This window comes from Myotis yumanensis, unplaced genomic scaffold, assembly GCF_028538775.1.
Source record: "Myotis yumanensis isolate MYYU_CA2020_CCGP unplaced genomic scaffold, mMyoYum1.0.hap1 SCAF_18, whole genome shotgun sequence".
NCBI classification, from domain to species: Eukaryota; Metazoa; Chordata; class Mammalia; order Chiroptera; family Vespertilionidae; genus Myotis; species Myotis yumanensis.
This window is the reverse complement of record NW_027223769.1, coordinates 14,959,858-14,973,644: the sequence shown is the minus strand read 5'-3', so window position 1 is coordinate 14,973,644 and position 13,787 is coordinate 14,959,858. Positions and strand designations below refer to the sequence as shown.

The 13,787-nt window shown below is 49.7% G+C and overlaps 1 protein-coding gene across 4 annotated transcripts in view; it reads left to right on the top strand.

Moving 5' to 3' along the window:
- KLHL36 (kelch like family member 36) overlaps window positions 1-11,713 on the top strand; it is a 44,048-nt gene extending 32,335 nt beyond the window's left edge. For all 4 annotated transcript variants that reach the window (XM_070398627.1, XM_070398626.1, XM_070398625.1 and 1 more), the window contains 3 exons: window positions 2,349-3,422; window positions 4,940-5,097; window positions 6,142-11,713. In XM_070398627.1, the coding sequence (XP_070254728.1) occupies window positions 2,349-3,422; window positions 4,940-5,097; window positions 6,142-6,697 (1,788 nt within the window). In that variant the 3' untranslated portion in view covers window positions 6,698-11,713. The remainder of the gene's footprint in view (window positions 1-2,348; window positions 3,423-4,939; window positions 5,098-6,141) is intronic.
- The last annotated feature ends 2,074 nt before the right edge of the window (window positions 11,714-13,787 follow it).

Below are 13,787 nucleotides of genomic sequence, written 5' to 3'. Positions count from 1 at the left end.
GCAGCGTGGGGTCATGTGTACCCCAATTTAAGTGTGGAGTCCCAGCAGCCTCCTCAGCTTAGAGACGACCAGGGGCCCAGGGTGGGCAGACAGCCCACCTGATGTCCCTCACTTACTTCTCTCGGGAGCCTTTACTACTACAGGGGAGCCTGCTGCTGCGATGCTTTATAATTTCCTTCCTTCAGTCCACACCTGAGAGGGGCCCCAAGCCAGTGTGTGTTGGAGCCCAGACCATTCCTGCTTAATTAGAAGCCAAAACCAGGCCAGCCTGGCTCTCTCTGCTACTAAGCAGAATACGCGGAGCTATCCATGTATGGGACCCAGGAGAAACCGTCCTGTGACGTGAGAGCAGTGAGCCGGGCTCTCTAAACCTGAACGGGAAGGAAGCTTTAGTCTGGTGTCCTCATCAGAATGAGAGGCCGTTATCCGTGCCTGTGATGTAGGTGGAGCATTTGATGTTGGAATTAGCCAGACAAGGCAGACAGGCAGGACCAGGGGAAATAAAGGACCTCAATTACAGATGTGTTAGAGGCAGTCAGGAGCAGATTGGGGGGATGCCGGGGGGTGGGGGTTGAGAAATGAAAGCCACTGCTAAAGGATACATGTTGACAAGAACCTGTAAGAATTCGGGGACCTGGAAGCCAGTCACACAGCTGCTCACATCTAAGCCCTCAGTCCATCTTCCTTTTCTCAGTTTCCCCTTTTCAGGCCTAGCGCCCAGCCAGCCCCTTTCCTCAATCGCCCTCAAACCGACTCACTCCCTAGCTGATATTTCTGAAGGCCTGCTTTTCCCATATTGAATGTTCTTGTTGTTTTTATGGTGAGGAAATAAGCAGGTGTGCAGTATCCTGAAAGCCCAAAGCATAATTAGTTCTCCAAGGATTTGGAAACTGTTGTCTAGGTCTGACATATTTTTGTATCCTCGAAAGCACATGGCAGGCATCTAGCACGGAATAAGTACCTGCCAATCTGAATCTGTGGGATGGATTCCTACTCATTATTCACATTAATTGATCTGTTTATTGTAGTGTAGCATGGCGATCACAGGTCTGGGCTCTGGAATCAGTCCTACATTTCAAATCTCAGCTCCGCCGCAATCACGGTGGGGCTTTGGGCCAGTTTCTTAGTCTCTCTGACCTTAGTTTTTCTCATCTGGAAAATGGGGATTATAATAGACGTTCTCTTGGAGGGTTTTCGTGATGAGAGTGCATGTCAGGTGCACGGCACAGTGCAGGGTACATGTAAGCCCCCAGAAAAAGACAGCGTCTCTGCATTTCACATACAGTGTATCTCTTTCAACCCTGGCCGTGGCTGGTGAAGCCATGTTTCTGGAAGGAGGGTCTCCAGAGCACTTAGTTTGCATCACTAGAAACAGGGGTCTCTTTAGCATAACCACACGCCTTTCCAAGACACAGAGAAAGCTGCCTTCCCCGGCACAGCGCCTCAGTGGGGCTCACAGAGCCTCAGTGGGGGTTGCTCATCACAGCAGCTTCCCTCGGCAGGCTTTCTGCCATGACACCCCCGCCCCTCAGCCACCTGATTGGTGAGTATCCTCATCCTCACCTGTGAGATGAGGAAATGGAGGCTCAGAGCCTCCTCATGGCTCAACCACGATCACATAGCCAGTAAGTGGCAGAGCTGAGTGCAAACCGTGATTCTGTCTGGCCTTAGAGGCTGCGTCCGAAGCCACTTCTCTCTCCTGACAGGACAGCATTTTTCAAATCTATGTGTCCCTGACCCACAGGAAGGAAGTGAGGGAAGGAAAAAAGAAACCTTTTAGGAATTTTACTTATAAAGAAGGAAAAGAGAGGTAAGAGGAAGAGAGGAAAGAAGGAAAGAAGATTGATTTTAGGAATTTTATTTACAAAGAAAAAAAAGAAGGAAGATATAACTAATACACATAAACCTTGTTTCCTGCAATGCACTGTATTTTGTTTCCCAGTCTCCTTCAGTCCACTGTATTTATTTGTTCATCCTCACCTGAGGATATGTTTTCCCATTGATTTTTAGAGAGAGTAGAAGGTGGCGGGGGGGGGGGGCGGGGGGGGACGACAGAGAGAGAGAGAAAGAGAGAGAGAAGCATCGATTGGTTGCCTCCCACACATGCTGACTTGGACTGGGGATGGAGCCTGCAACCCAGGTATATGCCCTTGACCTGAATCGAACCTGTGACCCTTCAGTCTGTGGGTCGGCACTCTAACCACTGAGCAACCGGCTAGAGCCATTCCCCTGTATTTAACATGCTGGTTGTCTCCCACTAGATTGACTCCTGCAGCAGTGAGGGGGCAGGTTGGCACGCTTCCCCTCTCTGGGCCCGGGTGCGAGCCCCTGACACTGCTCTCCCACAGGTGTACCGCTGGGCTGAGCACTCGACCACAGTGCTACAGCGGCTGAATGAGCAGCGTCTGCGTGGCCTCTTCTGTGACATCGTCCTGGTGGCCGACGAGCAGCGCGTGCCAGCCCACCGCAACCTGCTGGCCGTGTGCAGCGACTACTTCAACTCCATGTTCACCCTGGGCATGCGTGAGGCCTTCCAGAAGGAGGTGGAGCTGATTGGTGCCTCCTACATCGGCCTCAAGGCCGTGGTGGACTTCTTGTACGGCGGGGAGCTGGCCCTGGATGGTGGCAACATCGACTACATCCTGGAGACGGCCCACCTGCTGCAGATCTGGACTGTGGTGGATTTCTGCTGCGAGTACCTGGAGCAGGAGGTGAGCGAGGACAACTACCTGTACCTGCAGGAGCTGGCCTCCATCTACAGCCTCAAGCGGCTGGATGCCTTCATCGACGGCTTCATCCTGAGCCACTTCGGCACACTGTCCTTCACCCCTGACTTCCTGCAGAACATCTCCATGCAGAAGCTCTGCGTGTACCTGAGCAGCAGCGAGGTGCAGCGGGAATGCGAGCACGACCTGCTGCAGGCCGCCCTGCAGTGGCTGACGCAGCAGCCGGAGCGCGAGGCCCACGCCTACCAGGTGCTGGAGCACATCCACTTCCCGCTCATCCCCAAGAACGACCTGCTGCACCGCGTCAAGCCGGCCGTGTGCTCGCTGCTGCCCAGGGAGGCCAACTGCGAGGGCTTCATCGAGGAGGCTGTGCGCTACCACAACAGCCTGGCGGCCCAGCCGGTCATGCAGACCAAGCGCACGGCGCTCCGCACCAACGAGGAGCGCCTGCTGTTCGTGGGTGGCGAGGTCTCCGAGCGGTGTCTGGAGCTCAGTGATGACACCTGCTACCTGGACGCCAAGAGCGAGCAGTGGGTCAAGGAGACACCCCTGCCGGCCCGACGGAGCCATCACTGTGTTGCTGTGCTGGGGGGGTTCATCTTCATCGCTGGCGGCAGCTTCTCGAGGGACAATGGAGGGGACGCAGCGTCCAATCTTCTTTATAGGTATGACCCCCGCTGTAAACAGTGGATCAAGGTGAGATTAAAGCCAGATTCTTTCTTTACTCTTGAGGACTTTTGATCTCTCTAACCTAACCTTGACTCCTCCTCCCTTCTTTCTGGCCTTGACCCCTTCCTGCTTCTGAAGAAGGTGTGATGATAAAGTGACGAGCCACCTAATTCCCGCCCTCCCCTGTGCCTGCACCTGGTTGGGGGAGTGAGGGCCGACCTGCAGGGTCAGTCTAGAACTTTCTGCACCTAGAAAGGTTCTAGGTCTGTGCTTTTCTAATGTCGTAGCCACCAGCTCTGTGTGGCCGCTGAGCTCTTGAAATGTAGCCAGTGGGACTGAAGGACTGAATTTTGTATTTGATTTCACTTTAATTTGCATTTGTGTGTAAATGGCCACACGAGGTTAGTGGCTACCCCATTGGATGTCGCCGGGCTAGAGATCTGACCCATAGTTCAAACATTCTTCCCGTGGCTCAGAGTCTCGGCCACTCTCCTCTTTGGAAAGGTGTGGAGCTGGTCCGAGGAGGCCGTGAAGGCTCACATCTCCGGCAGGTATGGTGGCTAATTCTGGGAAGAGCGTGGGTCTTGGCGTCAGACCTGAGTTCACATCTCAATCTGGCTAAGTCGTAGCTGGGAATGTCAGACTGGTCCCTTGCCTTCTCCAGATTTCAGCTCCTTCCTCTGGAAATGGGTGGGAGGAGGGCATCGACCTTCCAGGTTCAGGGCTTGTATGTAGCTCCTGTTGATTGGCCGGTGCCTGGCAGAGGTGAAAACGTGTTCCTTTCGCCCCACAAACACCTCCCTAGACCACACCTATGAAAGTCGGTCTCAGTCTTTATCCTCATACCTCAGTGGCTTTACTTAACGTGGTGTTGTTCTGAGCTCAAAACTCAGAATGGACTCTGCTGATCTTTCGATTTTATTCTCGAAAATCTAAAACCACCCACCAAGGTGTAAGTGCTGACACTAGAAAGAGGCTCCTGGCTTTGGAGCCCGTCCTCAAAGCTTGGTGGCGGTGGCAGCCTGAACGTATGGTCTCCTGCAGGACTGGGTTGCCTTGTGTGTTCTGCTTAGATTATTTAAAAAAAAAAAGAAAAGTTGGGTCTTTCGCTTTTTAATTTCCTGTTGAGTTCCACTTTCTGCCTGTTAACACAATGGCAATCAGCATTCATTAAAGAACTATCTGAGGGGTTGGCAAGAGGAAAGATGAATTTTTACTTTAAGAAATCCCTAAATCAGCAGTTACGAACTGTGTGTCCTCAGAATTCAAGTACATGAGGCTGGCTATGTGGCCAAACAAGTTTGGGGAGCTGTGTTCTCCAACCCCCTTTTGGGGATTCGCAGTGTCTCAAGGGTCCTTGGGGACTGAGCAGTCCCTCCTAAAGGCCCCTTCTTTCTTTAAGTTTAACTCCCCTCCGCCACACTCACTGGCCACTGCCTCACTCTCTGGGCCGTGTTCCATAGAACACCTTTGGGAAGTGATGCTAGATGTTGACGCTGCCCAGGGTCTGGGGAAGGGAAGGTACAGGTGTCTTGCCTCCGCAGGTGGCCTCCATGAACCAGCGCCGTGTGGACTTCTACCTTGCCTCCATTGAAGACATGCTGGTGGCCGTCGGTGGCCGGAATGAGAATGGAGCTCTCTCTTCAGTAGAGACTTACAGTCCCAAGACCGACTCCTGGTCCTACGTGGCCGGCTTGCCAAGGTAATTGGCGGTTTTGTGCGAACTCTTCCAATGTGACGACTTTTGGATTACAGTTCAGTTCACCTCACTGTCTGGATTTTAAGGCTTCGAATTCCAGGAAAAATCTCCTGGCTTGTAAATAACAGTGGGTAGACCCTGAGAGGCAGAGGGCGTGGTGGTGACGAGTCAGGGCTCCTGTTTAGGCTGACCGCGTACAAGTGTCAGCTCTGCCGTTAGACAAAGATCCCTCAGTTCCTGAGTCTGTTCACTTGCTGAGTTTCAGGGGATAGGTACCCACCATTCCAGACCCATACAGTTTCCCTGCCCTGAGGTCCCTGGTGCTCCACTGCTTCATCCCTGTGCCCTACCTCCGAACTGCTGGCCACCACTGACATTTCCTGTCTCCCTAGCCTCGACTTCTCAGAACCTTATGGTTGGAGTTGTACTTCACTTCATTCCCCATTTGTTATATAACTTGACCAGGTACCTGTGTGTGCCTCAGTAGCATGCTGTTGCTGTTCCCAGCCCTTGCGACAGTGGTTCTCAACCTTCTGGCCCTTTAAATACGCTTCCTCATGTTGTGACCCAACCATAAAATTATTTTCGTTGCTACTTCATAACTGTAAATGTTGCTACTGTTATGAATCGTAACGTAAATATCTGATATGCTGGATGGTCTTAGGCGACCCCTGTGAAAGGGTCGTTTGACCGCCAAAGGGGTCGCAACCCACAGGTTGAGAACCGCTGCCTTATGAGCAGGAAAGCAGTCTTGTGATTATGCCCATCTCTCAGGTGGGGAAATGGAGAGGGGGCAGAGCTGGGAATTCTTGCCCAGGCAGTCTGGCTGCACAGCTGTCTGTTTACTTCCTGTGCGGTGACAGCTGCCCTCTATAAAGAGTTCACGGGGTGCCCGCTCCCTGCATTAGCCTCTCAAACCCTCACAGGCCCCTCACAAGACGACAGGTTGTCCCCCTTTTGAGAGGAAAAGACTGCGGCCTCAGCTCCCGGAGGCCCTGCCCAGGACAGCACTGAGCTCCCTCTCTGTCTCTGTCCATCCCTCCACAGGTTCACCTATGGCCACGCAGGCACCATCTACAAAGACTTTGTGTACATCTCGGGGGGCCACGACTACCAGATCGGCCCCTACCGCAAGAACCTGCTGTGCTACGACCACCGGACGGACGTGTGGGAGGAGCGCCGGCCCATGACCACCGCGCGGGGCTGGCACAGCATGTGCAGCCTGGAGGACCGCATCTACTCCATCGGGGGCAGTGACGACAGCGTGGAATCCATGGAGCGCTTCGACGTGCTGGGCGTGGAGGCCTACAGCCCGCAGTGCAACCAGTGGACCCGCGTGGCCCCGCTGCTGCACGCCAACAGCGAGTCGGGCGTGGCCGTGTGGGAGGGCCGCATTTACATCCTGGGCGGCTACAGCTGGGAGAACACGGCCTTCTCCAAGACGGTCCAGGTGTATGACCACGAGAAGGACAAGTGGAGCAAAGGCACCGACCTGCCCAAGGCCATCGCCGGCGTGTCCGCCTGCGTCTGCGCCCTGAAGCCACGGCTGGAGGACAAGAAGAAGAAGGGCAAGGCCAAGAGGCACCAGGACCGGGGCCAGTGACCCCACCGTGCCTGCTGGGACCTGGTCCCCACCGCCACCTCCCAGAGTGTTCGTAGGCCAGCAACGATTTCCTAGAACCCTGGAACCATTATGTATCATTTAGCAGCTTTTTTTACTTTTATGATTCTTAGTATTTCTATACTATCACCGTAATCGATTAAATATTCTACGTAACTTTACATAGTATCTTGCTTGAGTAATTAAACCTCGGCCCAGACAGGAAGTATCCCCTTATGTCTATACAGGGCTTCTCTCCACATTATAAATTTTGGGGGATACTTCAAGCACCCCCCCGAGAGTAGCGAGGGCAGGGGTTACGTAGAAATGTCTGTAGTGAAACTAGAGGCTTCGGTGGAACATTTCAGATCCTCCAGCCCTGAGCCTCCCCAAACCTGGCTGAGCTTTTAAAAATGCAGATTCCTGGCCCCCGCCTCAGAATGACTGAATCTAAAGCTACCAGGAGTGGTGAAGGGAGTGGCTGGAAACTATTTAACCAGTTCCTGGAATGACTGAGCATCAGCCACATTAGGGAATCACTGACAGGGTCAAGTGCATTTGTTTTTATAAGTGGGGACACAGGGACCTGGAGAGGGTGAGAGTGTGGCCAGGGCTCACCAGGTCACCTAGGGAAACCTGGACTTCTCACCGGGGAGGTATCCCCCTGAGGATTTTCTTATCCAGTGACTGTTGTTTCTGAATACTCAGTTTTCCTGGTTAGTAATCTTCCTGAATTCCAAAAGGGTTTAAGTAATCAGGAAAGAAGGGAAAACAAGGCCTGAAGCTCTTATAAACATTATTCTACAATTTGTGCTTTTTTTTTTTTAACTTTCTCTTTTTCCTGGCACCCACTGTTTCTGACGTACTGAGCCCCCAAATCTACATTTATTTCTCAGGAAAGAAAAAGGCAGCACCCTAGGATTTAGTAGCATTGTTCTCTGACTCCAGCTCCTAGAAGCATTTCTTGAAAGCTTTTACACGAGCAAGCGCACGTTAACCCCCAAGAAGGTTGAGTGTCTCCCCAACTCAGGCGACAGGCCCTGGTCCCAGCCATCGGCTGCTAAGTAGTTTCGTGCTGCTGGGCAAATTCTTTAGTAAGTCGTGAGCTATTTCCTCATTCATTAAGCAACAGGGTCAGATGAAATAACGGCTAGGCTTCTCCCAGTGGTTAAGCTCTTACAGTCTGTATAAGCTATTAAAATATTCAGCACCTCCTTTTGAGATACGTGACCAGCCTGCACTGATTGCTGCAGTTACTAGAGCATCAAGAGTATGTGCCCTTTAAGAAGAGCCTGAGACTACTGTCCCAAGACACGATGTAACACAAAGCATGATGGGAGGAAAAGAATGTGACCAGTTTTAATCATGGGCCAAAGGAGGCATTAATGATCTATATACCTTGGCAGAGATGAGAAAATTTCAAGATGCATTGTTAGCATTGACATTAGAAGAAGAATATCAATTAGCTTTATTTTATTTTTATCTCTTTACTCCCTTTCCTTTCTTTCAAGGTTTTCCATGATTTTTATAGCAGCCAGGAGAGCTGAGAGTGGGCGTTTAAAGCTTCATTACCCAAATCATTGCCCTCTATTGCTAGCTGGGAAAGCAGTCTGCATAGTTAGCTAGTTTCTTATATATGGGAGTCCCTAGAGGCTTACACACTGTTGAGAAGTTCTGCAAGGCATACAAACCAACCAAAAAACCGCACTCTTATTGTGGCTTGACAACCCTTCTGGGTATTAAAGGCTCTGAGAAGTCCTGCATTAACTATTAACCATCCATCAACCAGCATCTCCAAACTTTGTTGAACCTGAAACCCTTTTTGTCTCATATCTAGTCTCAGCCCTCCACGAAACATATTTTGCAGAACTTCTACAAACTTTGGGATAGCTGAGCCCCTCCCTTTTCTAGGAAAGGGTTCATTGCTTGAAGACCCTTTAGGTCACAGTGGTTCTCAACCTTCTGGCCCTTTAAATACGCTTCCTCATGTTGTGACCCAACCATAAAATTATTTTCGTTGCTACTTCATAACTGTGATGTTGCTACTGTTATGAATCGTAATGTAAATATCTGATATTCAGGATGGTCTTAGGCGACCCCTGAGAAAGGGTCGTTTGACCGCCAAAGGGGTCGCGACCCACAGGTTGAGAACCGCTGCTTAGGAGGCACAGAATCTACGGTTTGTTCTCCCTTGCTCAGCCCAAGTAAAGAGGTGGTCAACCAGAACCAAAGGGCAGGAGGGGAAGAGCTCATAGAAAGACTATTTGTGCCTTGGGAGACAGATGACTTTGACCTTGGGAGAGGGGAGCCGTGAGTTTGTAGCCTAAGCCAGCTGTTTTATTCTTGACCGCCAGGACGTGTCCCAGGACGCAGGCCTCTGGCCTCTGTTCTGACTTGTGCCTTGGTCTTACAATGTCCTGCCCCTAATATTTTGTGACGTCTCTCCTTCCACTATGAAGGCACTTTGTCATCCACACGGCTTAGAAGCTAATATGGAGGTCCAGGGGACATTTCTTTAAAGGTAGACGTGATAAGTAAGTGTCCTCTTGTGAATCAACTTCAAATAATTGGTGGTGGCTCCACGTACACTAAGAAAGGTTTTCAAGTTCCTTGGGGTCAATGGCGGGGCCAGCATGGTTTTCGCTGTCCACGATTCAAGATGGAAATCCCCGCTGTGCCGTCCAACTAAGAATGGAAGGAAATGGCTTTAACTCCGTCTGGCAGGTGGCCTTTTGAACTGCAAAATCTTGAAGGCATCGTTTCCAGCCAAAGTGACAAAGACAGGTTCTTGCAGGCTGCCATCTTGAGACGAAAACAGCAACATTTGCCACCGTGTCATCAAATTGTCAGTGCTTCGAGCGGAACTGTGAGCGTATCTGGATCATTTGTTTTGATCTTTCAAAATAAGCATGGTGGGCTTTTATTCAGATGTTTTTTCCCCTCATTTTTAAAGAACTAGAGTTTTAGCTTTATATTAGTTGTAGGTTTTGATTTTGACCCTCATCCCAGTTGGAACCTTGTTTGCTTGAGACATCCATGGAATCATGGGAGGGGAGAGAAAAGCTGGAGAAACCCTTGTTCCTTAGAGTGGTCTTTCTGCTGTCCAACATACTAGTATACAGAGACTGTCTCAGCAACGTGCTTGTATGGATGGCTCCATCAGTATTTTTAACATTCTGCTACATTAGCTAGACTAACAGGTAGGACTTCCAGATTTTGATCTGAGCAGAAAACCCGTGTGTGTATTATATTCTGAACGTTCCTCCCCTTGCCCCTGACTGATAGGTGACCTGACCTCATGATGACTTAATAGAGACCCCAGAAGCCAACCCTCAGAGGTGTTCAGTTTTGGGTGGAAACCCAAATGCCAGGAGGGGGTGGAGTCCCTCCCCTGAGGTCCAGGGACTCCCTCTGAGTTCAGGTGAGTTTACCTGTGGTTTGAAGTCCCTGCCTCCAAGTCTGGGAGTGAATGGCCTTTTGGTGGTTTGAGCAATGTGGGTTGGGAGAGGACCCCCCACACACACACACACACACATACACCCCCTTATCCCCTTATAGAGTTACCAGCCTATCTCTACCCTGGTCCCCCATGGCATGTGGCTTGGCCAGCCCCAGCCCAAGCAGTACCTCACAGGCCTTTAAACTCTTGGAGTTTTGGCTAGAATCTCAGACCGGTGGTCCCTAACCTGGAGAGAGGCAGTTCCAGCCACGGCCTGGCCATCCTCACTGTCTGAAGATTCTGAGTGTCTTCAGAGGGGAGTGGCGGTGTCCTGGCCTCCAGGGCAAACTTCTGGAGCCTAGGGCAGCTCCACAGGTACGTGGAGATCCTGCAGAGTGCGTCTGCCAAGCCTGGCGGTTTTTAAAGTTTTTTGAAATGTTTTGATACTTTTTGATACCATTTGCTAATAACCGTTTTGTAGGTTGCCTGCCGGGGTTTTCCACCTCACCCCCTGATCCCCACCCCCTTGAGCTTGCACTAGACAGCAGATGTCCCGTAGACAGTGCCAGGATAGTACCCGCCTCATGCGGCTTTGTCTTGGATCTTGCTCTCCTCCGTGGCTGTGGTCTGATACAACTCTTGAATATTGTAAGGTCACACATGGCCAATGAATAGGACCATGACTGTCTTAGGCCCCCAACTGAGCAAGAGGGCACTGTTACCCCCAAGAGGACACCCACTCCCTTAAGAGGTCCCGTACTCCTTCAAAACTCCTACCTCAGCAGTGTGCACAGAGTTGAAAAGATACCTGAGGACAGATCCATAGATCACCTTTCTCATACGGGTTATTTCTCAACCCAGGGCATGGCTGGGGTCCTGATCCACACTCGTCCACCCATTCTTTTAAAGAAATCTTAGCATGAAATCCACGGAATCTGTAACAGTGAACCGTCTTGCACTTTATAGAATTATTGCCCTCAGCATTGGAGGTTGTTCATTTCTTTGTGGGTTTTTTTTTCTTTTTCTTTTTAACATGGGTAGAATTTGTGGCTTCTGATGATGTTTTGGGGATCTCAAGAAATTGTCTTTTGGTTGCCTTAGTTAAAAGAGTTGAGTGAATATACAAATTTGGTGGGGGTGGGGGTGGGGGAGGGCAGCAGGGAAAAATCCTTCCAGGCGAGTTCTTTGAGAAAAAGAACTCCACCCTTTCAAAGTTCCTGGAGGCCATCTTTCCAGGTTTCCTTGAAACTGAAGGACAAATAAAGTCCTTTGGAATCAATCGAAGTTAATCATTACCATCAGCCTTCTGTCAAAATGAGTAGGATGTTTGACCATTAAGTAATTCATTGGGTATGTTCTGGCTACTGATGCTGTCAAAATCTGTAATCGTGTGCTTGTTTTTTAATCTGCTGCTTTTAAATTTGTAATTTTATGACACTCCAAGCTTTTCTGTGTCTTGTTTCTGTATAATTCATTTCCCGCACGTTGATTTTTTTTCTTTAATTCCATGCAGAGTATTCATTTCCCGAAACACATTAAAATGATTTGCCTGCTAGGGTATGGCTTATTTTATAATTGCATTCGTCGTCTTGTGTGGTCATTGTAATGTTCTTTCGTCCTATTTTCTCTGCCCAAATAAAAAAGAACCCCTTGAATGTTGAGGCCAAATATAATTTGGAAATTACCAGACTGCCTTTTAGTGTTGTGGGGTGCTGGGGCGTTTTGATTCGGCTTTCATTGTCCTTCTAATGATTATATTTTGCCAGGAATTTCAATCAGATCCTTGACTGCAGCACTAAGTTCTGTGGCCTGAAATGAAACTATTTGCTTAAATGTGTGTCATTTGGGGTAATTGACTAGAAAAGGAAACTAGAAACCAGAGAAACATAGTTTATGACAAGCAATTTATTATCTTTATCAGAAAGATACAATAACATCTCTATAAGAACAGAGGTCGCCCTAGCCGGTTTCGCTCAGTGGATAGAGTGTTGGCCTGCAGACCAAAGGGTCCTGAGTTCAATCCTGGTCAAGGGCACGTACCTTGGTTGCAGGCTCCTCCCCAGCCTGGGCCCAATCAATCCATGTGTTTCTCTCACATAGACATTTCTCTCAGTCTTTCCCTCTCTAATCCACTGTCTCTAAAAGATAAATGGAAAAATATCCTGGGCTGAGGAATAACAACAACAAAAAATAAATACAAAAAATAAATGAAGATTGTGGGTGTATAGATTTAGATAGACTAGTCTAAAGCCTCTTTCACTATGCTGTACTATCCTGTTTAACTCCTAAATTAAAAACAAACAAAAGAGAACAGAGGTCACCTTACCCCCACCCCCCACCCTTGGGCCCAAGATGGTGCCTCTGCCGCGTGGTTTTGCAAGGCCGGCAGACAAGGCCAGTCACGATGGGCCCCTTTAGCAATTCAGCATTGGGAGGACGGTGCGAGCCACCTGCCATGCCCACCACACCTGGAAACTGGATAAGAATTTGCCTCTGAGCCAATGAGCTGCCCCAAATGGGACCCTGGCCGTCAGATGCTAAAGTCACTGGGATTCTTTTATTTTAACCTCAGAAGAATCTTAGGTTAGAAATGAGACATTTCGAGAGGAAGGAAGAATCCAAGGCTCGGGGTGATGGTCTTACCCCAGCTGGATGACCTTCCCTCCCCGCTGGTCAGTGATGGAGTCGGTCCGGGTTCTCCTGAGTGTAGATCCGTGGACAAGGACTTGAAGGCAGGTGGTTTCTTTGGGAAGGTGGTCCCCAGGAAGCCCAAGGGAGACAAGGAAGGAGGAAAAGCTGATAAGGTGCTTTATGCCAAAACGGGTTTGGCTCAGTGGATAGAGCATCGGCCTGCAGACTGAAAGATCCCAGGTTCGATTCCGGTCAAGGGCATGTACCTGGGTTGCGGGCACATCCCCAGTAGGAGATGTGCAGGAGGCAGCTGATCGATGTTTCTCTCTCATCGATGTTTCTAACTCTCTATCTCTCTCCCTTCCTCTCTGTAAAAAAAATCAATAAAAAATATATTTAAAAAAAAGAAAGAAGGTGCTTTAGCCCGGCCAGTGTGGCTCATTGGTTGTGTGTAATGTAGACTATGAATCAGGAGGTTGCAGTTTGATTCCCGGTCAGGCCACATGCCTGGGTTGTGGGCTCAATTCCCAGTAGGGGTGTGCAGCCAATCAATGATTCTCTCTCTTCATTGATGTTTCTCTCTTTCTCCCTCTTCCTTCCTCTCTGAAATCAATAAAAATGTTTGTTTTTGTTTTTGTTTTTAAGAAAAGGAAAGAAAAAGACGGTGCTTTATCTATTGCCAAATAGTAAGTCATTATGGTTTTAAGTAATGACTTAAAACCATAATAAGAAATTATTTTTGCAGAAACATCTGAGGGTTCACTGAGTCAGCTAAGCAACTCTCACCCAGGTATCATGTCCACTCAGCTGGTGGCTCCTGGAGGCTCGCTGCACGATGGGGCCTGTGCATCCCTTTCTCTCTCCCTCACTCTCTCTCTCCCTTCCCCACCCCTTGGGTCTCTCTCATACGGTCGTGCGTTACCCAAACTTCTAATGCTCCTGCTCTGCTCCCAGAGCGAAGGTCCCAAGTGTGATTAGCAGGAGCTGCCTGGCCTGGGAAGTCATGGGAGTGTCGCTTTGCTG